This window comes from Rattus norvegicus, chromosome 5 (assembly GCF_021556685.1).
Source record: "Rattus norvegicus strain SHRSP/BbbUtx chromosome 5, alternate assembly SHRSP_T2T, whole genome shotgun sequence".
In the NCBI taxonomy this organism is placed as follows: domain Eukaryota; kingdom Metazoa; phylum Chordata; class Mammalia; order Rodentia; family Muridae; genus Rattus; species Rattus norvegicus.
Genome location: NC_141538.1, coordinates 64,515,300 through 64,541,854, shown reverse-complemented (window position 1 = coordinate 64,541,854; position 26,555 = coordinate 64,515,300). Strand labels below are relative to the sequence as shown.

Here is a 26,555-nt window from a genome sequence, read left to right as displayed (position 1 = left end):
AGAAGAGGAGGAAGCATAGATGTAGCAGAACCCCTTGGCCAGTAGCAAAGGCTCTCATTGCTGGGGGATAAATTAGTACAGTGTTAGATCTGCCCGGTCTAGGCATAGAGCTTGTAATTATAATAATTGGATTGTATATATATATATATTTTTAAATCAGTCTGAATTTTATTTACATGAGTGCACTGCCTCCAGACAGTGTCACTGTCTTCTGATACCAGAAGAGGGCATCAGATCCCATTACAGATGGTTGGGAGCCACCATGTGGTTGCTGGGATTTGAACTCAGGACCTCAGGAAGAGCAGTCAGTGCCCTTAACCGCTGAGCCATCTCTCCAGCCCCGGATTGTGTATTTTTATATGGGTTTATTGGGGTTGGGAACTACTGCAACAAGGGAGAGTGGAGGTTACACAAAACTAATGAGGTATGAAGCCTTCGAAAACCCTATTAGCTTGCGAACTAAGAGTACAGTTTTTAAGGGTTTATTTTTATTTATGTGTCCGTGTGTGCGTGCGCACGTGACAGAAGAGGCCAGAAGAGGGTGTAAGAGCCCCCGGAACTGGAGTTAAGGCAGTAAGGAGTTGCCTGCTATGGATGCCAAGGACCAAACTCCTCGGCTACTGAGGCAGATGCTTTTAATCACTGAGCCATCTCTCAAGCCCACCAAATAAAACTTAAAGAGTTTGAACAGAAAGGCCCCACACTAGGAAACAAGGACACTCTTAGAAAACTGGTTAGTAGACAAAAATCTCAGTGCCTGGCAATAGTCACCAGCCTACAAGATATTGGTCACCCTGGTCTGCATAGGGCGCTCCAGGCCAACTAGGGCAACATGGTTAGATCCTGTCTCCAGCCTGAGTGGAGAAGGAATCCCAAGGCCCTACTGGTAGCTTCGGAGCCATTGGCTATTGTTTAGCTGCTGGGGGAGGGGGAAGAGGGGGGAGGGAGGGTCATCGGCATGGTTTGCACATGCTTGGCCCAGGGAGTGGCACTATTAGAAGGTGTGGCCTTGTTGGAGGAAGTGTGTCACTGTGGGGGTGGGCTTGGAGACCCTCCTCCTAGCTGCCTGACGATGCTTCTTCTCCAATGGGACTTTAGGAGAATTTGTCTCCGTGAGAGATGTACTCAGCTCCTCCTGCACCAGGCCTGCCTGGATGCTGCCCTGCTTCCGCCTTAATGATAACGGACTGAACCTCTGAACCTGTAAGCCAGCCCCAACTAAATGTTGTCCTCTATAAAACTTGCATTGATCATGGTGTCTGTTCACAGCCATAAGACCCTAACTAAGACAGTCACTTTAGGATTAACTGGTAGGTTCCCCGAGTCCAGTGGGTGATCCTATGACCCTGTGCTTATTGGACTTAGTGGCTTAAGTGAAGAAGAATTATGAGAAGGTCATGTTAGGAGAGGAGAGGAGGGAGTCCTGGGGAGAGTTGGGGAAGGAGTTGTGGAGATGATCAAAATAATTTGCATGCATGTATGAAACTTTAAAAAATAATACACATCAAAATTTAAAATGCAAATAAAAATTGTACAGGGTACAGTGGCTTAGACTTGTGATCTCAATACTGTGGGACTGGAAGGAACAGAAGTTCAAGGCCAATGGGACTTTAGGAGAATTTGTCTCAGTGAGAGCGTGGGGAGAAGATAGCCTGTAAGTGCTGTCTCAAGTCTCATATGACAGCAACTGAGAGTTACCACAGTGTTTACACTGAGGCCACTTCCAAAATTTTCACCATTATCTGAATTACTTCAGTGATCATCTTGCACAGAAAACTTGGGATTTTTTTTTCCTTTTTCCCTCTTTCCTTTTTCTTTCCCCTCTCCCTTCCTCCCTCTTTTTTTTTTTTCCTTTTTTTTTTTTTTTTTTTTTGAGACAGGGTCTCCGGTTGCCCAAGCTGGCCTTGAACTCCTGGTTCTCCCGCCTTTACTTACTGGGTGTTGGAATTACAGGCCAACACCACCACAAGCAGCCTACGTTCTAGGATTTTAATTGACAATTAAAAACCAAGTCCTTTTGATGATTTTTTTTTTTTTTTTGGTTCTTTTTTTCGGAGCTGGGGACCGAACCCAGGGCCTTGTGCTTCCTAGGTAAGCGCTCTACCACTGAGCTAAATCCCCAGCCCCTGATGATTCCTTTTTAAGAAGACTTTTCACATGCTTAGATGTTTGCCTGTACGTGTATCTTTGCAGCATGTGCCATGGGGGCCATAAGACGATGTCAGATCCTCTGGAACTGGAATTGCTGATGATTGCAAGCTGCCATGTGGGTCTTGGGAATGGATTCCAGGTCTCTTTAAGCTTGTGCAACAAGTGCTTTTACCTGCTGAGCTATCCTGTCAGCCCCACAGCCTGTCTTCTTGTTTTGAGACAGGGTCTCTTTATATAGTCCTGGTTGTCCTGGAACTCACTATGTAGACCAGCTTAGCCTTGAACTGAGATTCATTCACATGTCACTGCCAGGCTCAACTCACAGTCTGCCTTTTCATACTGAGTCTCTAGGTCTGTCTGTCTGTCTTTTTTTATAAGTATGATAATCTCTGCTCATTTTAGTATTTTCTTCACACACATACACCCTTTTTTGGACAGGGTCTCACTTTGTAGACTTGGATGAAATACTGAATAAAATAACCTGAAGGAATAAAGATGCCGGCACAGATATAAAAGAGTAACTGCATGGAATATTTAAATCTATTGAGGAATGAGGAACAACTTCGGGAAAGTCTGGAAGGTACAGAAAAGTTAGGTTTTTTTTCAGACAGGGTCTTTGGCTGCACAGGCTGGCCTGTAACTTCTGGGCACCTGGATTTTTTCCATCAGTCTCCTAAGTAGCCGGGGCTAAGACATACCCCACTATATCCAGCCTGAAGGTATAGATTTTTCTTGTTAGGTTTATGTGTATGAACAATTTTTCTTCATCTATGAATGTGCACCATGTGCATGCCTGGTACCCTTAGAGTTCCGAAGAGGGCATCGGATCCCCTGTAACCAGAATTAGGGATAGTTGTGAGCCACCATGTGGATCATCTGCAACCACAAGTGTTCTTAACCACTGAGCCATGTCTCCAGTCCCAGGTACAGAAAACGTGGATTCAAGTGAATTCTATCCACAGACATACCAAACATGAGAGTATTAAGATTTTTGTGCACAAAACCTGCTAACATGGTGCATAAACTTTATTTTTTTTCTAATCTGAACTACAGATCAGCAATGCACTATTATAGTGGGGTTTTTTTTAATTAATAGTTTCATTTTCTATTTATGGTTGTCTGCCTTCATGGGTCTCTGCACACCACACGTGCTATACCACATGTAGCACTCACAGAAGCTAGGTGTTAGATTCCTTGGATATAGAATTACCGATGGTTGCGAGCTCCCCTGTGGGTGCTGTGAACAGAATCCTGGTCCTCTCAGAAGAACAGCAGTCAGTGCTCTTAACAACGGGGCCACTTCCTCAGCCCTGTATTATGTTTTTTGCACGAGACAGATGAAGAATCTTTGATAGGTTTGTGTGGCCTGTAGGCCTTTTCTCTGTGGTGTGCTTTCTGTGATGTTCCCCAAAAGTGAAAGCATTGAACCCAGGACCTCGTTCAGCCAGGCAACCGTCCTGTCACTCAACTACATGCCCTGCCTTTTTTCAAATTCATTCTCTCCCTCCCTCCCTCCCTCCCTCTCTCTCTCCCTCCCTCCCTCTCTCTCTCTCTCTCTCTCTCTCTCTCTCTCTCTCTCTCTCTCTCTCTCTCTCTTTTCTTTCCTTTGCAATAGAGACTTGTTATGCAGATCTGGCTGGCCTGGAATTCACTACAGGACAGGCTAACCTGGAACTCCCAGAGATCACCTTCCTAAGTGCCAGGATTGAAGATTTTCTACTACTGATGGAGCTATACAAGTCCTGTCCCCAGCCCCACCAGTGCAGGTTATTGGATTTAATTTTGGGTGTTAGTGACAGAGCCCAAGTGAGTGTTAGGCAGCATTCTACCACTGAATTAAGCCTCTCAGGAGACCCTTATTTTGGGAGGACAAAATCTTGCTCAGTAGTCCAGGCAGGCCTCGAACTTCTGACTCCCCTGTCCCTGCTTCCAGAGTGTTGTGATTATTAACAAGGGTGGAAAACTACCCTAGGCTGGTATTATTTTGAATGTACATGGGTTCATTTAGTCAAGAGGAAAGCATTATATGCATATACCGGCATTTAAAAACTCTTGTCCACACACAGATTGTATCCTTTTCTTCTAATTGCTGTGGGGAACAGTCTAAGCTGTACTTCCCACGTTTCCCCTGTTTCAGTTGTGTACGGTTTTAGAAAGAATTTGCCAGCAAGAAGAGAATGTATATTTTAAAATTTGAGATTTCTTCAAGGAGAACATCTATGGCAGTCCCACCAAAAAATGGGAAGGGTGTCGACTTACAAGCTTTGTTGTCGTTTGTTGTTTACTAATAGGATGATAGGAAATATTATCTAGTTACAGAATTACCATATGATCTACATATGGGAAAGGTTTTTCATTAGTGCTTGGCTTATTGTCAGCATTTTATATTGTCCTCGTTAGTTTTTACTGTAGCCACTTGGGAAGAGGGATTGCTTGCTAACTGATTTGGTAAGGTCCATCCCTTGTGGCCTGTCCTTCCTCACACAGGCGGAACAGAGCAAAAGAAAGACAGCTGAGCCCAAGCCAGGAGGCAGCGTGAGTCTATGGTTTCTGCTAGAGTTCCTTCCATGACTTTCCGAAACCATGGTGATAAGCCCAATAAACACTTTCCTCTTCCAAACTGCTTTGGTCAGTTTTATCAAAGCAACAGAAAAGCAATCCGGAACATATATCTTGATTTTACTGCTCGCTGGTGTACATGTATGTGAACTGTAAAACGTCAAGAATTGACCATCAATTGAAAGTCACCAACTGATGAACCATTGCCTTAAACAAAGCCAAAGTCACGGACACTTCCAGGCGTTAACGTCGGAAGGGACTTGCAAGACGCGGTATTCGACCGTTCTAACGGTATTAGAAGCTTGCGTGTCGCCTCCTGAGGTCACTCAGTTCAGAGCCCGGCGGCACTCGCCGGTTCGGACCCTCCCGTTGCTAGGCTGGGACGTCTGAGCAACTGAGACGTGATGCGGGCGACGATCCGCCCAACCACCATTAGACCAACGGCATTTCCTACTCATCGTGAAGCTTGCCTTTGGGATCCATTCGGCTCAAATGGCTCCTTGGGGTTTCGTTTTTCTCTTTTCCCAAACAAGTTAGAAATAACCTACAGCTCGCAGGGTGAGGAGGCCACCAGCTCTTCAGATTCCAGGTCACTGCGGGACGAAGGTAGGAAAGCAGTCAGCACCAGCCAATGGAGGGACTCGGGGCTGGCAGTAGTCATTGCGATTGGCTCAAGCAGACGGAAAACACTAGCTTTCCTTATTCATGCTGAGTCTTGATTGGGTGTAACACAAAAATAGCTTTTCTACAGGCCAAACCTGGTGTTGCTAAGTGACAAGTCCCGCCTTCGAAGGCCTTTGAGATCAATTTTACATGCTGTAAGGCAAATTGTGATTGGTCAGAGAGCTCACGGATGCTGTGGTAGTAAACACAGCCAGGGTTCTGGGGCTGCGGATTGGTCAGATTTTCAGGACGTCACTCCTGCCGTGGCCCCGCCCTCCCGATGATTGGCCATTGGAGGTTTGTGGGGGCGGTGACTTGTGTACCTCACATCCGTTTACTGTCGGCCTCCGCTGGGTTCTCAAAGAACCGCGCGAACGGGCTGAAGGAGCCGGGAGCAAGGGGCGGGGCGTGGTGGGCGGAAGTCGCCGCCGGGGACGCTAGTCTGGACCTTCCCGCCTCCTTTCACAGGGTCGGTCCGAGCGGAGGAGGGCCACCGCCTCCTCCTGCGAGGAGAAGGGGGGCGGAGCCCGACTCAGGTGAGGCGTCCCTATCAGCTAGAGTGGCCTTGGCGAGGCGCGCTCACGTGCAGGCGGTTGAGCATCGGGAGCGCGCCGAGGCATCGGGGAGCGCGCAGACATACCGGGGCCGCCTGTCCACCTTGTCTTGCTGCGGAGGGGTATTGTTACCCTTCGCCTCGGAGGGGCCAGGCGGGTGGTAGCCCGGTTCTTGTGCGCAGGCGTCCCCTGTGTTCCGACGCCCGGCGTCTGTGCGGGGTGGGGCAGGGACTAGTGCCCTGCGGATCTCCCGCTGGAGATGGAGCCTCTCCGTATGCAGTGGGAACTCGCTCCGGATCTGCATCCTGGCGGGATGAGCCGAGGAGCGGCTGCCCTGCGGGATGGAGACGAGTGGCCCTCTTGCTCCTGTCCTGGGTCTTCCTGAACGCTGAGGTTTCGTTTCATCTGAGCAAGGCCATAAGCTGTCTGGATTCGGGAGCCGGCGGCGGACAACAGGGGTGGAGTCAGCGTTTGGGAATGCCCCAACTTGTTAGATAAAAGTGTTTAGTAAGCATTTATTGAATGGCCACTTCTTCCAGGCTTCGTGCGAGGACCTGTGGGGTGCGGTGTTAAGAGACAGCGGTCCCATCTTCCCTTTGGAGGACCGACTGCGTTGCATGTAAACAACAGTAGAAATAAGGGAGTGGGTTAAGGGTTCCTGCTTTGTTTTATCTAAAGTGCCACTTACTATGGTCAATCTATCTCTGAGCATGGTGGAGGATATTGTAGGAGGCACATTTTGGGTTTTTTTTTGGAGGAAAATTTTTGGGTCAAAGACTCAGCAAGGTCTCGATTACCTTAGTAGTGTGCTCTGAGTCTGGTTAATTTAAATTAATAACACTCGTAGCTTTCAAGGACTGAAAACAAAATATTTCTAAAACATGTACTTGTAGTGTTGAGTTGTATTTACACACATTTAGCTTTTAGAGATTGAAGAAAATACTGTGCCTTAATCGTTGGTGATTTGTCTTTGTATGACATGCTGTGCTTTATATTGTTTTAAAAAGTGGACCGGGCACTTGATTGTTTTGCTAGAGATTTTTGTTTTCATTTGCTGAAAAGTCTTGTGGTTGGCAGTAAGCTAAAGGCTTACTGCGTAGGGGAAAGGACAGAGGGCAGAGAGGAGAGTGTTAGAGAAAAGCTTGTAAGCCAAAGGAAGGCCTTCCGCTGTCCGCTTTAACCCTTCTGGAAATCTCAGCAAGCTTGGGAAGACAAGAGAGACAGAGCTGGCCGCTGCTGCAGCCTTGGTGACCCGCCAGGTAAGGTCAATAGCTCGCGGGCTCATTCTGGGCTCTTGGGGTTTGCAAATAAATGGTCCAGGGCTTTGTGAGAAGTCTGTTTTCTGAAGATTTGCCTTTTTTTCCTCCCTAAAAGTTGGGTGGAAACAAAACTTTTTTGTCTGCTGGGGTGCTGGCCATATTTTATTCTAGGTAGTTAGTGTGTCTCCAGTAGAATTCTGCTGAACTAATAAATAATGAGATTTTGGGTAAAAGCATTTTATAGATGGGGCATTTTCCCACTTTTAGGGGTCAGTGTGTTCAGAACAGACTATTATAGACTACCCAAGTGTAAGAATTTAAAAAAAATTGTTTGGACAGCAAAATGTACGTTTTGGTATTTACCAAAATGCACTTGGTATGTCAAGTTCTTAACATGAATTATATCCTATTAAAAAAAATACTTTAGGGGCTGGGGATTTAGCTCAGTGGTAGAGCGCTTACCTAGGAAGCGCAAGGCCCTGGGTTCGGTCCCCAGCTCCGAAAAAAAAGAACCAAAAAAAACTTTAAAGTCCTGTGTTCTGTGCTGAGTGAGAGCAGCAGAAGGTGGTGTGGTGCTGACTCCTGAGTTGGCCTCCAGCTTCCTAAGAAAGGGGAAAAAGAACCCTAAATACAGCTTCCATGTCAACATGCAACTCAAGCAATGTCTCAGAATGTGAGTTAACTGTAAATGCGCTTTCCTGGTGTTGGGTGTGAGCCCGAGCTCTTTGGCTGCACTTGCTCTTGTTAAACAGGGATGGAGTGAGTGCAGCACCACACTGCACCTTTGTCTGAGGTGACCTTCTCACATGTTCAAAGACCTGGTGCTTCTTAGATTCCTGCTCCTTACAGTTTATTAGTCTTGCCTTTGGGTTCTAGTTATCATTCTCTTTGCTAAAACACTTTTTTTTTTTAATTATGGGAATTGGAGAGATGGCTCAGTGGTTAGGAGCAATGCCTGAACTACTTCTGATGCCAAACACCCACATGGTAGCTCACATTTGTAACTCCAGTCCCAAGGGATCCCACAGCCTCTTCTGACTAAGCCAGGTCAGTCAGTCAACAGAGACTCAAGGGAGGGAGTGAGGACTGAAAAGGGGAAAAAAAAAAACTAGACAAAACTATACCATGACTTCAGCCGGTGCTGAGGCTGAAGCAGCTTTATTCTTTCCCAGTCTGCTTTTATATCATTCTGGGTACATCCAAAAAACCTGGTCAGTTCTTAGATCAAAGACAGAGTAATCAAGCGAAGTAGTAAAAGATCACACAAGGTAGTTAGATTGCAAAGTAGTAAGCGGAACCCCACGGTCACTCTTTCTAATATTCTTATCGGAGCCTACTTCCTTGTCTGAGCCCAGCGACAAATGCCAAATTCCTAGAAGCAGCCCCCAAAGCTCTCAACGACTGAGGGAAACTTTTTCAAAAGCTTTTGTTACTGGCCTGAACAGATTAGAAATTATGTGGGAGAAGTGACTTGATTATAACAGAAGAGATGCTAGGATCTTAGTATTCAAGCTTATCTGTAAATAAGTTTTCTTCTGATCTATCATAATTGAATATGTGATGGTTCTAGTGGTTCTTCAACTCTAAAACTAGGTTTTAAAAAATAATTTATATTTTAGGTGCATTAGTGTTTTGCCTGCGTGCATGTCTGTGTGAAGGTGTGGGATCCCCTGAAACTGGAGTTACAGGCAGCTGTGAACTGCCATGCTGGGAATTGATCCTGGGACCTCTGGAAGAGCAGTCAGTGCTCTTAACAGCTGAGCCATCTCCCCAGCCCTAAAACTAATTTATTAAACTTTACTTTCTTTGAAGAGAGGATGTCATAAGTAAGCTTATTATAGCTTAGTTGATAATGTTTATATGGAGCTCAGACCTTCGGTTCGAGCACCCTGGATGCCAGGTCAGGAGACCCTGTCTCCAAACAAACAAACAAAACTGACAGCATCCTTTCCATCTTCTTGTGTTACACAGAACTGTTCAGTTTATAGCCACTGGCATTTTAGGCTTAATAAAATGTGGAGCAATTAAAAAACTTGTCCTCAGTTACTTCGTTGTAATTGTAATGAGTGAGTTTTACCAATCTGCCTTCATGCTCTTGAAGTTTGTTACTAAGAAGAGCTGATGAGGAGTGAGGCTCGCCCTTATATAAATGAAAATTAACAAAGTATTTGTTTTGCAAACTTTAATGAATGATTAAATGGTGGTGTACTTTTTGGAAATTATACATGATAATTGTTAATTTTTATAATCAAAAAGTGGGTTTATAAATCCTTTATAGTCAGCTTTTCAAATTAAAATGACTAGAATGAATTGCTTCCTGTTTTCCCCTGTATATGATATTGTTAACATGGTATAATTGATTTTTCAATACATCTTAATCAGTCATAAAATGAAATCATCTCAACATATCTTTCTCTAAAATTGCCTGACATTCACCTTTTGTTATCCTGCTTTAGTTTCTACTACAGAGAGGTCAAGGAAAGATGACAAGGGAAACAAAACCTGTTTCCTCCTCCCAGAAAGGCTACACATAAACACACCCATAGCACGTCTAGTGTAACATATGTCGTATTCCTTATTGAATAGAAGCTCAAAAGCAGCTCAGCATGGTCAAATACTGAACATCGTAAATTTTATGTGACTCATACTGCTTTAAAAGCAAACTCAATATAAGAAATTAACTTTTTCTGTCCTCTACCTTTTTACTGGTAAGAGACTATTACTAGAGGTTTAGGGCAGAAGACCTCTAGAAGGCCCAGTAGGCCAGTCCCACCTGGCCCAACATTGCCAACCAAGCACAACATTGGTGAAGGGTGGAAAAGCAGCTTTAGTCGGTGTGAGCACGTAGGGGAGGGCAGACGGTTCAGTGATTGCGGATCTGCCTTGTATCGGCTGACAAGAACTTGAGATGTTGTAGGGAAGGGAAACAGGCAGAGACTGAAGTTTGCACAGCTGGCAGAGCAGGTAATCCTGGTCAGGCCAGTGGTCTGACTGGTCACTGTCCTTGTTCTGGTTCTAGAGCAGCTGCTGCCCCATTGGCATTTGCATCTGCTTCCCATAAGATTTCTCTTGCTTTAGGAGAACCTCTGTTCTAGTCTTGGGGTGATTTGCTCCTGTTTGGGCCTGGGAGACCTTTCCCAGCCATTGATAGGAGGGTTACTTCCATTTCTCTGTCCTAAAGATGATTTTTCATCTGTCCTGTTAGTCCTAAAATCTAAGGTAACTGCAGAGCGGGAACCCAGGAGGACAAAGTTAGAGAGGGGCAGAATGGAATCAGTGAAGGCTGTTTGTCAACCCTATATCAGTGTCCCCAGTACCTAGACATCGCTTTCTCAGAAAATGTCACCCCAACCCCCACTCAGAAATAATACTCTAGCCAGAGGAAGTGATGCACACCTTTGAACCCAGCACTCAGGAGGCAGGCAAGCAGAACTCAGGAGGCAGGCAAGCAGAACTCTGAGTTCAAGGCCAGCCTGGTCTACAGAGTGAGTTCCGGGACAGCCAAGGCTACACAGAGAAATCTTTATCTCAGAAAAACAACAGAATTAAAATTTCCTTCCTTTACTTTCTCTTCCTTGTTTTGAGACAAAGTCTCCCTCTGTAGCTCTGTGTAGCCTGGAACTTGCTCTGTACATCAGGTTGGTCCCAAACTTGTTGCCAGCCTCCTACCTCTCTGCCTTGTAAGTACTGAAATTATAGGAGAAAACCATGGTGCCCAGCAAGAAGTAAATTCCTCTGTTGGGAATAAAATGCAATGGAAGGTATTTGTGCTCTGTGCACACCATTGTGCAAGCGTAGTGTAGAGGTAAGAGAACTCTCAGGAATCTGTTCTTTCCTTCCACTTTATGTGGAGTCGAGGAGTTGAACTCTGGTTGCTCACTTGCACATCAAGTGCTTTTACCTGCTGAGCCGTCTTGCCTCCTCCCTGCTCCCCCCTTTGAGACAGGATCACATGTAGCCCAGGTTGGCCTCGTGTGTTGGAGGACGACCTTAACTTCTTATCTTCCTGCCTTCACTTGTTGAGTGTTGAGATTGTGTGTGTTGGACACTGCATTTACTTTACTTTTCACTGATTAATTAGTTTCCACCTTTATTTTTATTTTACGTTTATGGATGATTTGTCTGCTACTTTGTGCACCACATTTGAGCAGTGCCTAAGGAGAGTAGAAGTTGGATCTCCTGGAATTGGATATACAGGAGGTTATGGGCCACCATGTGGGTGCTGGGAATCAAACCCAGGTCCTCTAGAAGAGCAGCAAGTTCTGGTAGACACTGAGCAACTTCTTCAGCCCCTACTTCTTAGTAGTGTTTTAGATTTATTTATTTCTATCTTACGCATGTGGCTGTTTTGCTTATTTGTGCCTATGCACTACGTGTATGAAGAGGCTAGAAATGGGTGGGTCCACTGGAACATGAGTTAGACTACTCAAGTCTGTGGCTGCTGGGAATGGAACATTTATATTCTCTCTCTCTCTCTCTCTCTCTCTCTCTCTCTCTCTCTCTCGCCTTTAAAGATTTCTTTATTGATTTTTTTATATAAGTACACTGTAGCTGTCTTTGAGACACACCAGAAGAGGGCATCAGATCTCATTACAGATGGCTGTGAGCCACCATGTGGTTGCTGGGATTTGAACTCGGACCTCTGGGAGAGCAGTCAGTTTTCTTAACCACTGAACCATCTCTCCAGCCCAAAGTAGAACATTATTAAGGAGGTCAATCTGTAGAGAAAATGGCCAGTTTTTTGAGTATTCACACTGATGTCCTAAGCAGTGGTGTTAATGTATTTTCTTCATCATACTTTAGACATTACTAGAAATCTGTTTTTCAGGTAATAATTGTACTGTACACACACTGTGGGTCAGAGGTACCAAGTGATAGATTGTTTGCTGTTCCTCCAGCCATACATACCCATAATGAATCATTTTTTGAGATTTATTTAAGAAACATGAACCCCCCCCCGCCCCCACTCATTAGAAGGTTTTAGAAAGGCCGCTTTGGAGTAAAATTCCTATCTGCTCAGTGAGAGCTCACATACAACTTTTATTTTTTTTTTTTTTTTTTCGGAGCTGGGGACCGAACCCAGGGCCTTGCACTTGCTAGGTAAGCGCTCTACCACTGAGCTAAATCCCCAGCCCCACAACTTTTATTTTTTATTCGTACTTTTTAAGATTTATTTTTATTTACATGTATGCATGTGCAATCCTGCTGAGGCTCAAAGAAGGCATGGGTCTCCTAGAGCTGGAATTTCAGATGGTTGTGAGCTGCCCAGTGAAGCTAGGAACATGCTTAGGTCCTCTATAAGACCAGCAAGCATTCAACCACTGAGTCACCTATCAGGCCCTGAAAGCCTTTAGACTGGATCTCAGACTCTCTTAGAGTTGCTTAATAGTTTTAAGTAACAATGATCTTGATTTCCAGTTGTTTCTATCAGAACATAGAGTAGCAAATTCTATATCTTACAAACTAAGGGAATTTTAATACTTCTTTTATCCAAAAAGCTTTGCCCATATGATTATTGAGCCAGTGCCTTGTTATGTAGGCCAGGCTGGTCTGAAACTCACTTTGTAGTCTACTCTGGCATCAAATTTGGTGTCCATCTGTCTCATCCTCCTGAGAGGTGGGATTACAGATGTGATCCATTGCACCTGGCGTTAAAAAGATGTTTTGAATATTCTATTATATCTGTATGGGTGTTTTGCCTATATATATATATATCTGTGATCATGTGAGTGCCTGATTCCCACGGAGGCCAGAGTGGGCACTGGACTTCTGGAACTGGAATTACAAAGGCTTGTTAGCTGCTGTGCGGGTGCTGGGAATCAAACTGGAGTCCTGTGGAGGAACAGCTTGTGCTCCACCTTTAACTGCTGAGCCATCTTCCCAGCCTCCCTCCAGAACAGTTTTAAAATAGCCGTTTCTTAGATTTTTTTTTTTCAGAGAAGTGTAACTTGAACCTCATCTTTGACTACATGGCAAAATCCGACATGAGCCAAGTACTATAGTTTGGTTGTCGCCTAGAGATTCATATATTGGAAGTTTGGTCCCCAGAGTAGTCATGTTAAGATGTTGGGCTCTCTGGCTTCCTATGATCTCTTCCTCTTGCTTTATTCTTACTGTTGGGATGCCATCCGTCATGAGGTGAGATAGCCGCTCTGACCAGAGGTGTCTTATATGAGAGCTTGTATTTCATTATAGTAATGAAAAAGGCACGTTGATATAGACTAAAGTTAAAGGAGAATTCTTCAGCTCCTGAAATCAAGAAGTTCTATGGTGATACTAGCTTTAGTCATGATTGGGTCTTGGGGTTTTTTAAAAAAAGATTTATTTTATGTATGTGAGTACACTATAGCTGTCAGACATCAGAAGGGGGCATCAGATCTCATTATAGATGGTTGTGAGCCACCATGTGGTTGCTGGGAATTGAACTCAGGACCTCTGGAAGAGCAGTCAGTGCTCTTAACTGCCAAGCCATCTCTCCAGCCCGGGGATGTATTCTTTGAACACTGCTTTTTCTTGCTTTGGTCTCATTCTCCAGTTGGTAAAAGTGGCTACCCTCAGTGCTAGACTTAAATTCCCTCACAGTTTTTATCTGGATATCAGTATCTCCTTGATAGCATCACTTAAAAGTCCAGAGAGCAGGCTTTAACCTGCGCGACTCGGGTCATTATAACTCTCCTCTGTGCAGTGGGTGTCAAGTTGGCCATGCCACTCCAAATCACCTGTCAGAACCATGGGCTGTATGACCTTTACTACATGGCTCAAGAGTGGGCAGGAAAGGGCCGGATGTAGCTGAGTTGGTAGACTGTTGACATAGCATCCACAAAGCCCTAGGTTTGATCCTGATATCATAGACTTTAATCCCAGCATTCTGGAGGTAGAGGTGGGAGTGGCAGAAGTTTGAGTTCATTCTTGGGTGAGGAGATAGCTACATGAGACTGTCTCAAAAAGGGGGTAGGGGGTAGAAAGCAGTTTCCTCCAAAGACATTGTAGACAGAGAGACGGATCAAAAACAGCTTTTTAGAGGTACTAGTTGACTGTTGACTTGTGAGGAAGTGTTAACAGGTTTCCTACCATTTGGGATATTCACCTCACAACTTCATTTAGTTCTGTCTTACAGTCTTGGAGGATGAATGGGCTTAAAATGAACCTTGGAGGTTGCCAAGGCTGAAATGGTCTTAAAGTCAGGCTTACAGTCTGGAAGGATTCTGTCACTCTTAAACCATTGAGCATCTCCAGCCTCTGAGGCCTTTTTTTTTTTTTCTTTTCTTTTCTCTTCTTTTTTTCCCCCCGGAGCTAGGGACCAAACCCAGGGCCTTGCGCTCACTAGGCAAGCGCACTACTGCTGAGCTAAATCCCCAACCCCGAGGCCTTTTTTTTAATGCTCCAGAGCTCCCCTTTTAGAAAAGGCCAAGGCTGAATTTGCCATAAAGTTGGGCCCTTACTTGGCTGCTGTTGCTTTCCTCTCCTACTTCTTGGTTCTAGCTCCTCCCAGTAGCATACATCTCTCTCACTGGAGTCCCCGTGAGGTCTGCTGTGGGGATTACAGATGAAGGCAGCATGAATCAGAGCCTCCTGCATGTTCATGCTCTTGGCTGGCTGCTGAGAGTCACAGTAATTCATTCCTCTTTGCGCGTGCATTTGGAATATTGACTGTGGCACTTAGGGACAGAGAACATACTGAAAATGACACCGGTATTACCTGCAGGTTTGTTGGCCTTAACTCATGGCTCTATTTCTGCCTTTATAAATTATGCTGTGTCAATGTAAAAATGAGCTCTTGTTCCGAGCAGTATAAGAAATGGTTTATTCCGAGTCAGAGCAGTGAACATTGATTATTTACCCGGAGTAACATACTCTGCTGGAAGAGGTCGCATGAACTTTTGTCATCACAGAACAAAAGGAAGTCATGAATTAGTGTGTTTACCATGTACATTGGTGGGGACATCAGGAAATGTCTTCTGTACACTTCCGATACTTTGACATTCTTAGCTTTGGGTTAGTAGAAGCTAATGGTCTGCTAAATTTGACAAAACATAGGTGTTGTGGGGCATAGTGGTGCATACCTTTAATCCTAGCATCCAGGGGGTAGATTTCTGAGTTTGAGACTATCCTGAGTCTACATGGTGACTTTCAAGACAGCTAGAACTACTTAGTGAGACCTTGTCTTAAAAATAACAACAAGAGCTGGAGAGATGGCTCAGTGGTTAAGAGCACTGACTGCTCTTCCAGAGGTCCTGAGTTCAATTCCCTTCAACTCCATGGTGGCTCACAACCATCTGTAGTGGGATCTGATGCCCTCTTCTGGTGTGTCTGAAGACAGTTACAGTGTACTCATATACATAAAATTAATCTTTTTTTAAAAAAAAGATTTAAAAAATAACAAAACCATTCTAGATGTTTTTGAATTTATTTATTGTGGGTAGGTAGCACGTGTGCCATGATATATGGATGTGAGAGGACAACTTTGTGGAGTTGGGTCTGCCCACCTTTATGGCCTTTGTGCATTGAACTCAGGGCCTCAAGCGTATGCGGCAAGCACCTTTACCCTCTGAGCCATCCTGCCTTCCCTCATATGAAAAGTTGTACCCAATAGTCACAAGAATGTTGGGTTAGATACAGAAGTTGTTTGGAGATGGCTATTGAAAGGGACTAATGGGTGGTGGGGGCAGGGGCTAGAGCGAGAGCTCAGTGGCTAGGAGCATTTTTTCCAGTTGTAGAGGACTGACCTGTGTTAGGTTCCTAGCACCCACGTGGTAGATTACTGATTCAGTAACTCCAGTAGCAGGGATTTAGCGCCCCCTTCTGGCTTCTAAGGGTACCAGGCCCATGTGCAGACAAGACACTCATATGCATAAAATATAAATAAATCTTTTAAGATGGGGAGGGAACAGTAACAGCATTTCGGTCTCAGTTTGAAACAGTCCATTTCTTCGTAGTCTTGATGGTTTATCAGTCTCGATGGCCTTCAGTGCAGATGTGGCTTCCTTTGCTGCTGTTATTGGGGAAGGGGGTTATTTAGATTTATGAGACCATTGCTTCTTAAAGAAACTGGGAAACAGAACAATAAAAGGAAATGGGTTTATTAATGGTTGCAGCAAACCAGGGAAGGCCCTTACTTTCACCTTTTCAGAACAGTGCTACCAGTTCCCAGGAAGCTGACACCACGACAGGGACACACTTATGTAAGTTGTCAGACCGTGAACTTTTCCTGGGAGACAGGTGCCTCTTCTAGCTGACAGCAGTGTTGGCCCCTCTCTCTCTCATCGCGGCATTCTCAAAGACAGTTTAACTTCTCTGGGGTCTGTTTAGTAGCATTTGATAGCCAAGTGGAAGCACACAAGTATCTCTCTCTTTAAAAATGTATACACACATATTTAAAGGTTTATTTTTATTTTATGTGCATGGATGTTTTGCCTGCCTGTGTTTCTGTCTATGTATGTGTGTCTGTCTATGTACACGTTCATGCCTGGTGCCCTCACAGGCCAGAAAAGGGTGTCAGGTCTCTTAGAACTGGAGTTATGTTTTTGGTGCTCAGAATTGAACCTGGGTCTTCCAGAAGAGCACTAAGCCCCTACCCTGCCCTTTTCAGTCTCTCAGTCTGACGGCCTCATCATGCTGCTGCTGCTGCTGCTGCTGCTGCTGTTGTTGTTGTTGTTGTTGTTGTTGTTGTTGTTTAGATGTACAGATAAACTAATACAACCCACTGAGACTTGTTGTTGTCTGTGTGTATATTAAGGTCTGAACACTTGTATTGGCTAACCAGTTAGGTTCATCCCGAGGAATGGATAATTCCCTCTCTCTGTGGTCATTCATTGCCTGTGGATCTTTGTCTACGGGTGGGACTCAGATTTTCAGGTAGCTCCTGAATATCTCCTCTCCTACCAAAGTGGTTCCAGTTCCCACTCTTTGACTTTAGTCTTGAGGGATTGGAGAGCTATGCTGGATTTGGTGTGAAAGTTCCCAAGGTATGTCTGAGACAGATCATAAATAGAATACAAGTGGGAGCCGTGAGAGGTTGTCCAGCTAGTGTCAGGTAACAGTACCCAAGAGCCATCTCTCTATAGCCTCTTAGCCTACTTTTAGAAGTGCTGGGACCAATGGCATAGGCAACACTGGCTGGCGTCAAGTCCACAGTTGGCCTGCTTTAGTCTAAGTGCTGAGATAGCTGACCACCATGCCCAGAGTAAGTTCATTTTATTCTGGCCAGTTCCCCTCTCGCCTCAGGGTAGTTTTCTCTGAAGACACACATCACAGAATAACTGAAGAATGAAACTGGAATCTTGAGCTTGAAGCATTCTACCATTGACCTGAATCCCCAACTCAACTACACAAGTCATGCACATTTCCAAGGAAGCTGAGGTAGGAAGACAGCATTTGAGGCCTGCATGGGGCTATGTAGGAAAACAACTTTTTGTTTTTGTTTGTTTTGAGACAGGGTCTCTGTAACCCTGGAAGTTGCCTGTCTCTGCCTCCCAAGTGCTGAGATTTAAAAGGTGTGCTATCATGCCTGGCCCTGTTGCTGCTGCTGTTACTGCTGCTGCTGCTGCTGCTGCTGTTGTGTTGTTGTTTTAAAGATATGCCCTGTTCTATCTCCCACTATTATGTAAACCTTTGTCGTGGGTCATTTCCGCCTCATCTGTAGCCTCTTGTTAAAGGTCTGTGGACCATGGGAAACTTTCTTCAAAACAGTGCTCTTGGGATCCCAGCTTCAGGTTGTAAGTGCTCTGTAGAAAGCAGGGCTGGCATCAGACCTTGGCATTTTAGTGAGTGACCTTCTATAGAAAAGTGGTCTTTTCTTCTCAACTGACATTTTAAAAAGTAAGCAGATTTTTCTCACAACTGCTGGTTGTTGAAAAGGCACCAAATAGACTATTATCGTGGTTTGAATATGCTTGGCCAAGGGAGTGGCATTATTTGTAGGTGTAGCCTTGTGGGAGTAGGTGTGTCACTGTGGGTATGGGTTTTAAGACCCTATCCTGGCTGCCAGGAAATCAGTCTTCCTTTAGATGGAGATGTAGAACTCTCAGCTCCTCCTGCACCATGCCTGCCTAGATGCTGCCTGTTCCCACCTTGATGATGACACAATTAAATTGTCTTTTATAAAACTTGGTCTCAGTGTCTGTTCGTAGCAGTACAACCCTGAGACAGAAGTTGGTCCCAGGGACTGGGTACCGCTGTGATTGCTGACCATGCCTTTGTTCGGAAGAATGGATTTTGAGATTTTGGATTTGGATGGCGGTAGAATGCTTTAATAGGGCTTAATGGGCTATCATAGGGGGCATATGGAAGACCTCATTACTGAGAGTGATTTGAATTGTGCAGAACTGGCCCGAGAGGTCTCAGTGGGGAATTTCAGTATGGGGCCTAGAGACTGACTGTTGTGGTATTTTGGTGAAGAATGTGGCTACTTTTTTGCCCTTGTTTGAAGAATCTGCCTGAGGCTAAGGTGAAGAGACTCAGATTAATTGCATTGGCAAAGGAAGTCTCAAAAAAGCCCAGCCAAGAACAAGCGTAGCAAGCTTAGAAAGGAAAAATATGAAATACATGGTTCGAGTATTAGAGACACCAGGAAGTGGAATGGAGCTGAATCCTGTGTGCTAGGAGATGGCAGGTTAAGGGAGTGGGGTTTTGGGGCTAGATCCTACCCAGCCAATTTAGATCCAGGCATGGTGGTGTGCACCTTTAATCCCACCTCTGGCTCCCAAACTCACCCTTTTTTAATTTAAGGTTTCATAATATTGATTGGTGATTTGTGAGCTTGTGCACACACAGTTCAAGGACAACTCTCGGTTATCATTTCTCTCCCAGGACTGAGCCCGGTCTGGGCAGGAAGTGCCTTACCTTCGGAGCCACTCACCAGACCCTGCACTGTTTTCTCAATCACATTTCCATTTTCCGTCTGAGTTTCTGAGGTCAGAGTTAGGCAGCTCATTAGCTAATCTTGTGTTTGTTCAATTTTGTTTCTCCTTTGTCTTAATCTGGGAGGTTTGCGCAACCATTTTCTTCCAATTCTGTTAATATACTCCTTGCCATTTCGAATGTCCAGTACCTTTTCTCCTTCTCTCCCCTCCCCACAGGCTAGCGTTGAACTCAGTCTGCCTGCCTCAGCCTCCCTGGAGCCAGGATCACAGACACGCCACTGCAGGCACTCAGAGGAGCACTGCTTGGTCTCCTCAGGTTCAGTGCCAGCACCACATGAAGCTCACGACCACCCCCAAGTTCAGTTCAGGCCGTGACTTCTGCCTCCACAATACCCGGCATGCATGCGGCCCACAGACACACATGCAGACAAAACTCCCTTAGACAAAACTCCCTTACACATAAGACAAATAAATCATCTTTTAAAAAAGGAGGAAAAGTACTTTTTTTTTTTTTTGGTTCTTTTTTTCGGAGCTGGGGACCGAACCCAGGGCCTTGCGCTTCCTAGGTAAGCGCTCTACCACTGAGCTAAATCCCCAGCCCCGGAAAAGTACTTTTATTCCATGGGCATACTACCTTATCTAAAGACATTGGTTGCAGGTGCTTTGTTTTGTTTTGACCTCAGTTTCCCCCTAATCATTTCTGTTTGTCCCAAATGGTCCCCGACTGTTCTGTTTATTTGGTGCTTTGCTCTCATCAGAATTATTACTCCATTTTATGTGTTGTGAGTATTTTCTCTGCATGTATATCTGCATTACTTGTGTGCCTGGTGTCAGTGGGAGTCCAGAAAAGGGTGTCAGGTCCCCTGGAGGTGGAGCTACAGACAGTTGTGACCAGCCACACAGGAATCACCTGTGACCTCTGAAGAGTGGCCAGTGCTCTTCCCCCCCCCCCCCCCCCCCGGAGCTGGGGACCGAATCCAGGGCCTTGCGCTTCCTAGGCAAGCGCTCCTACCACTGAGCTAAATCCCCAACCCCGTGGCCAGTGCTCTTAACCAGTGAGCCATCATCTCCCCAGCCCCTGGTGCTGGCACTGTGTTAGAGGCTTTTCCCCAGTGTGCTGCTCCTTCACATTCATAGACGAGAAGGCTAGACTGATGGAAGCTGAGTGAATGGGCTGTCCTTGAAGATGGATGTGTTTTACCATATGGGAGCCAAGTACTTTATTAGGCTTTCCAGTTATCCCACACATACAAATGTCCAGTCTCCCCGGGAAGGACAAGCCTGGCCACTCACACTGCGAGTCATTGAGCAGAGCAGGTTGAGGTGGGAGTGGTGGAGGTGAGGAACTGCAGACTAACTCAGAGCTTCGCTTCCACTCAGCACTCCTGGGCTCTCAGGAGAGTCTGCTTCAGCACCCCTTCCCGGCTCTCAGAGGCAGGGATCCCACATCTTCCTTAGAATTGTCTGTTTATTAGTCTTTTCTCCCTGAGGTGTAGATTCGTCTTGCTGGTCTGTTTCTCTATGGTACTAGACATGCTAGGTGTTCTGCGGAGATGTCTGTGAACCAGGCTTAGCAGTTCATTCATTCAGCTCCCTGTCCTCAAAGACAAAATGGACGGCTTGTGTTTCTGTATAGAGCCAATAGGAAGCCCCAGAGGTGCCTCACTAGGGTTAAAGTAAACCTACTGTTTTATCTGTAAATATTTCCCTATCTTTTAAAAATGCTACTTTTTAAAAAGAAACGACACATGCTACCTAAAGGAAGACTTATTTATAAACCCTAAGTGAAATTGTAAGCAGTCATTTTGCCTAGTTCTGTAGGTGCCCTGTCATTTCTGAGAGCATGGCTTTGAGTCAGGCTTCTTTGTGGCCTCACTTCCTCTTCTGTTATTTCCTATTATTTTTAAGATAGAATCTATTGTTTTTTGTTTTGTGTTTTACATTGTAAGGTATTACTGTAAAACATTTTATCCATATGATCCATGTACTTCTAGCAAGTTTGTAAGTTATAACACTGAGCACAGCTGAACTTGATACATTTCTGTCACACACTGGGGTCCCACCATCCCAGCTCCAGTTCAGTATTAACCACTGTACATATACCTTTGCTGTGCCCTGGTTTTATTTTATTTTTTAGCTTGTATTTATTTTTTTTATTTCATGCACATGAGTTCTTACTTCTACATATGTCTTTGTACCATGTATGCAGTAGGCCAGAAGAGGTCATCAGTTCCCCTGGAACTGGAGTTACAGAGGTTGGGAGTCACCATGTGGTTGCTGGGAATTGAACTGGGGTCCTCTGGAAGGGCAGTTACTGCTCTTAACTGCTGAGGCATCTCTCCAGCCCTGCTTTATACCTTTAAAAAACCCCAACCCCTCCAAAAGGCAGTGCCCTTGGTGCTGGCTTCAGGACTGCAGTAAGGGGTGTGGGAGGGGAGGGCATATTTGCAGTCTGCCCCGTCTCTATAGCTAGTAATCCTCTCCACTATCGACTCGGCCTTTTCACTAAGGTTGCTAAGGCTGCTGGAATTCACTGTTCTCGGGAATGCTGGCTGCTAACAGCTTTCAGTGGGGCTTTTCTAACAGAGACCCTCAGTGTTCTAAGCAAGTTACATGAAGGGCTAATGGATCTGGAGCTCGAGCTGAACTGACTTTTGCCCCTTAGTTGACAAGGTCTTATATGTAGGTACCACTTATATGACGTTACTAGATGTCATAAGCTTTAAAAGCTCCGAATGTGGCCAGCCATCCTTTAAAGTTGTTTAAAATTGCACTGATTTGTATGCGTGCGTATGTCTGTCTCCTGGTGGGTGTTTAGTGGTCACAGCTCAGCTTTTCTCCTTTTCCTCCATGTGGGACCCAGGGATGAAACTTCAGTTTGTCAGCCTTGGCATCAGGAATATTAACTGGCTGAACCTTCTTGTCAGCCTCCCCTCTCCCTCCTTTTTTTCTGAGACAGGGTTTCTCTGTGTAGCCCTGGGTGTCCTAGAACTCACTCTGTAGATCAGGCTGGCCTTGAACTCAGAGATCTGAGTGCTGGGATTAAAGGCTTGTGCCACTGTGGCCTGGCTAACACACTTCTGAGTGCATTGATGTTCTGGTTCTGAGTTGAGCTTTGTTAGGTCTTAACACGGTTTTCCTGTGTCTTGTATAGGACAATGGATTTTCCTGGTCACTTTGAGCAGATCTTTCAGCAGTTGAACTACCAGAGACTTCATGGGCAGCTCTGTGACTGTGTCATCGTAGTGGGAAACAGGCACTTCAAAGCCCACCGCTCTGTGCTGGCCGCATGCAGCACGCATTTCCGGGCCCTGTTCTCAGTGGCAGAAGGAGATCAAACCATGAACATGATCCAGCTGGATAGTGAGGTGGTGACAGCAGAGGCCTTTGCTGCCCTGATTGACATGATGTACACCTCCACCCTTATGCTAGGGGAGAGCAACGTCATGGATGTCTTATTGGCAGCCTCTCACCTGCATTTGAACTCTGTGGTGAAGGCGTGTAAACATTACCTGACGACAAGGACGCTCCCCATGTCTCCCCCCAGTGAGCGTGTCCAGGAGCAGAGTGCCCGCATGCAGCGCTCTTTTATGCTGCAGCAGCTGGGACTGAGCATCGTGAGCTCAGCCCTTAGTTCCAGCCAGAGTGGCGAGGAGCCATCAGCCCCCATGAGCTCATCCATGCGCAACAATCTGGACCAGCGGACACCCTTCCCCATGAGACGCCTTCACAAGCGCAAACAGACTGTGGAAGAACGGGCCCGGCAGCGCCTCCGATCCTCCATGGATGAATCTGCCATTTCAGATGTTACTCCAGAGAGCGGGCCTTCGGGAGTTCATTCCCGGGAGGAATTCTTCTCCCCAGATTCTCTGAAAATTGTGGATAATCCTAAACCCGATGGGATGGCTGACAACCAGGAGGACAGCGCTATGATGTTTGATCGGCCTTTCGGTGCTCAAGAAGATGCCCAAATGCCCAGCCAGTCAGATGGCAGTGCTGGCAACATGGCCTCTCGTGCAACTCAGGTTGAAACTAGTTTTGAACAAGAAGCTGTAGCTGAGAAAGGCAGTTTCCAGTGTGAAAATCCTGAGGTTGGCCTTGGGGAGAAGGAGCACATGAGAGTGGTGGTGAAGTCCGAGCCCCTGAGCTCTCCCGAGCCGCAGGATGAAGTGAGCGATGTGACCTCCCAAGCAGAGGGCAGTGAGTCTGTGGAGGTAGAGGGAGTGGTGGTCAGTGCCGAAAAGATAGACCTCAGCCCCGAAAGCAGTGATCGGAGCTTTTCAGATCCCCAGTCCAGCACTGACAGGGTCGGGGACATCCACATCTTGGAAGTCACAAATAATCTAGAACATAAGACCTCTTTTAGTATTTCCAACTTTCTCAACAAGAGCAGGGGGAGTAACTTCAGCACAAGTCAGAGCACTGACGACAACCTCCCAAACACCACCAGTGACTGCAGGCTGGAAGGCGAGGCCCCGTACTTGCTGAGTCCAGAGGCTGGGCCAGCAGGTGGGCCGTCCTCTGCCCCTGGTTCCCATGTAGAGAACCCATTCAGTGAGCCTGCAGACTCCCACTTTGTCAGGCCTGTGCAGGAGGTGATGGGCCTGCCCTGTGTGCAGACCTCAGGCTACCAAGGAGAGCAATTTGGGATGGACTTTCCCAGGTCTGGTTTGGGTCTCCACTCTTCCTTCTCCAGGGCCATGATGGGTTCCCCAAGAGGAGGAGCCAGTAACTTTCCATACTACCGACGAATAGCTCCCAAAATGCCAGTCGTAACTTCTGTCAGGAGCTCACAGATCTCTGAAAACCAAGCCAGTTCCCAGCTAATGATGAACGGGGCCAGCTCATTTGAAAATGGCCACTCTTCCCAGCCTGGCCCTCCGCAGTTGACCAGGGCATCTGCGGATGTCTTGTCCAAGTGCAAGAAGGCCTTATCAGAGCACAATGTCCTGGTTGTGGAGGGAGCTCGAAAGTATGCCTGCAAGATCTGCTGTAAAACTTTCCTGACTTTGACAGACTGCAAGAAGCACATCCGAGTCCACACAGGAGAAAAGCCGTACGCCTGCCTCAAGTGCGGCAAAAGGTTCAGTCAGTCCAGCCACCTCTATAAGCACTCGAAGACGACCTGCCTGCGCTGGCAGAGCAGCAACCTCCCCAGCACTCTGCTCTGATGGCTGTCCTCGGGGGACGGCACAGGCCAGGTCTGCACTGGAGCTAAAACCAATGCCGGCAGGCAGCTCTTGCCCTGGACTCGGGGTCTGAGCTGTCCGGTGGCTTTCGTGAATTTCCGCCAGTAGTAAGCAGAGAACTGTTAGTGTAGCACTTACCTGCGCATTTCTTAGGGTGGAGGAATGCAGTCGTAAAGTAGTTTGTCATTGTTAAGAGTGTCACATTTAAAAACGGAAGTGCAGAAAACATTTTAACACTATTTTAAAGCTCTGTGGAGCATTTAATTAAATTTCCTGTGTCCCGTGATGGCAGTATTCCATCCCTGGACAGCCGTGCAAAGCCTATGTGTAACCAGGTGACTTGGTGCTATCTGACAAAAGGCCCTGGTGACAAGCCTGTCTGCCACAGATGCCAAAGTGTATCCTGAGCTAGTCCCGGGCCTCAGAAGGACTGTGTTTTTTACTTCTTATCCGAGTTGGCAGTCGCAGGCACTGCCCTCCGATGGTGCTCACACTGGGTCCAGGTAGATGTGCCCTTGATAACAGGTGTACGTACCTTTGAGTACCTCTCTCTAGCATAGGTGTTTTTAGTAATTTTTTTTATTTGTCCTAAAAACTAAAGTTATAAGTGGAGTATGTACTTGTAGGGAGTGACAGTGAGGTGTTTCTGTACGTGCTGTGTTAGCAGTGTTTGAACCAACGTGTAATTCCGATGCTATATTTGTTTGACGTAAGTGGGAAGCTGGTGTCTGTCTTTATTCTGGTGATATGGAGTCCTGTGTATGGGTTCTCATGGTGCATTTGCCTTTCACTGCACCGGATGCCCCAGGCCACCCACGATCAGCTGGTCTTGACATTGCCACCGTCACCCCCAAGCCCTATAGAACGCCTCTCCTGGGCGTAACCAGTCAACCAGCCTCAGCGGTGCTACTGCTGCTGTGCTTTTGTTCCTGTTCTGTGCTGGGCTCTCAAAGCCTCGCCTCAGCTTTCAGTGGTGTGGCTCCTTTAACTCAGCGTCGAGTCATTTGAAACTTAAGTGTAGTAGCATACGTGTCTCAGTTCTTTACAGGCTCTGGAAGAGTCAGGCAGCCTACAGCATAGAATTCACCAAAAATATCCAAGGTTCTAGGAGTGGCATTCAATTCTCTGTCAGGGTCTCTCTATCCGCTGCCTTCCTGTCCACTGATCACCATGCTGTCAGGTTGCTGCATCCTGACGTGCACCCAGGAGAACAGCACAGGTTCACACGTATCTGTAAGCTCAAGTTTAACAAGAATTCTTCTCATACTTTTTTCAGAGATACCAAACCATTGTATGCAGTTCAGAGAAATTCATTAACTTTAGAGAGCCACATGTCTGTATATCCTAAGACAGAAGTGAGCATGTGTCCTCTCTGGCTGATGTGACCATGAAGCTGTGGCCCGACCGGTGATGCTCCTAGAGGGCATGGCATCCGAACTGATTCCCAGGAAGAGCCCGAATGGGAAGCTGGCCTCCTGCTGAGCAGTGTGGGGGGAAGAGACCACTGAAGGCAGTGGGTCACTTGAGAAATGTGGTGTGGCTTATTGTCAGCACCCGTTGACACTCGATGCAGGTGGATCTCTCCATCCACCTTCATAGGGACCAGTAGGAGTCAGGCAGTCAGCATGGAGGACTGGTGAGGAGCCAATGTCACAGGCATAAAGTAGCAGTTGTCCCTCCTGTCTTAAAGATGTGGTGCTTCGAGTCTACTCACCTCAGCTTCGATACAAGCGGACTTTGCTCTGGGGCCAGTGCCGGCACTCGATGGTGCCTGCCTGCCTCTGCTGCTGGGTGGACCTGGAATCTCATCTACCTCGTAGTCAGTCTCTTCATGTGAGAAGCAAGCTTGAGGCCAGTGTCCTCCAACATGCTGCAGCACTCAAAGCTGCCCCAGGGTCCCTGGGAAACTAGCCCAGGGCTGCTGGGACCTGGAGTTTCACTGGGATTCTGACTGGGACTGGGGGCCTGACTTTTGATGTTTAGCCTTAACGATAACCCGGAATAATCATGTACAATCTTCTGGAGATGGCATCGAGTGTAGAGGCGCCCGTCGGGTGCTAATGCTGGTCGAAACATTTTAAAATTAAAAATTTGTCATATTCATGCCTCTAAACACACGGTCTCCTTTGCTAAGGTTTGGGTTGAAATAAAATGGAAGGGCTCTGTACTGACCCACTGCTAGGTTGTCTTCAAGTCAGTGGAGCCTCCAAGATAGGAGTGCGCCCATCCTTGAGGTACTCCAGCTTTCCCTGCAGCTGCCTGCATGCCTGCCTGTGCTGTGTGGGAAGGGAAGGTTCGCAGTGGCAGTGCTTGTGGCCT

General features: G+C 46.3%; 1 protein-coding gene across 4 annotated transcripts; it reads left to right on the top strand.

Annotated features, from left to right (window-relative positions):
- Positions 1–4,852: 4,852 nt before the first annotated feature.
- Positions 4,853–26,349, top strand: Zbtb5 (zinc finger and BTB domain containing 5). Of its 4 annotated transcripts, none has more exons than XM_087548002.1 (2): positions 4,853–5,316; positions 22,202–26,349. In XM_087548002.1, exon 2 carries the CDS (start codon positions 22,206–22,208, stop codon positions 24,216–24,218), a length of 2,013 nt encoding a protein of 670 aa, XP_087404128.1. In that variant the 5' UTR covers positions 4,853–5,316; positions 22,202–22,205; the 3' UTR covers positions 24,219–26,349.
- The last annotated feature ends 206 nt before the right edge of the window (positions 26,350–26,555 follow it).

What these genes read in the sequence shown, in the direction of transcription:
- Zbtb5 (XM_087548002.1), top strand. Translation starts at nt 22,206, where the DNA reads ATGGATTTTCCTGGTCACTTTGAGCAGATCTTTCAGCAGTTGAACTAC.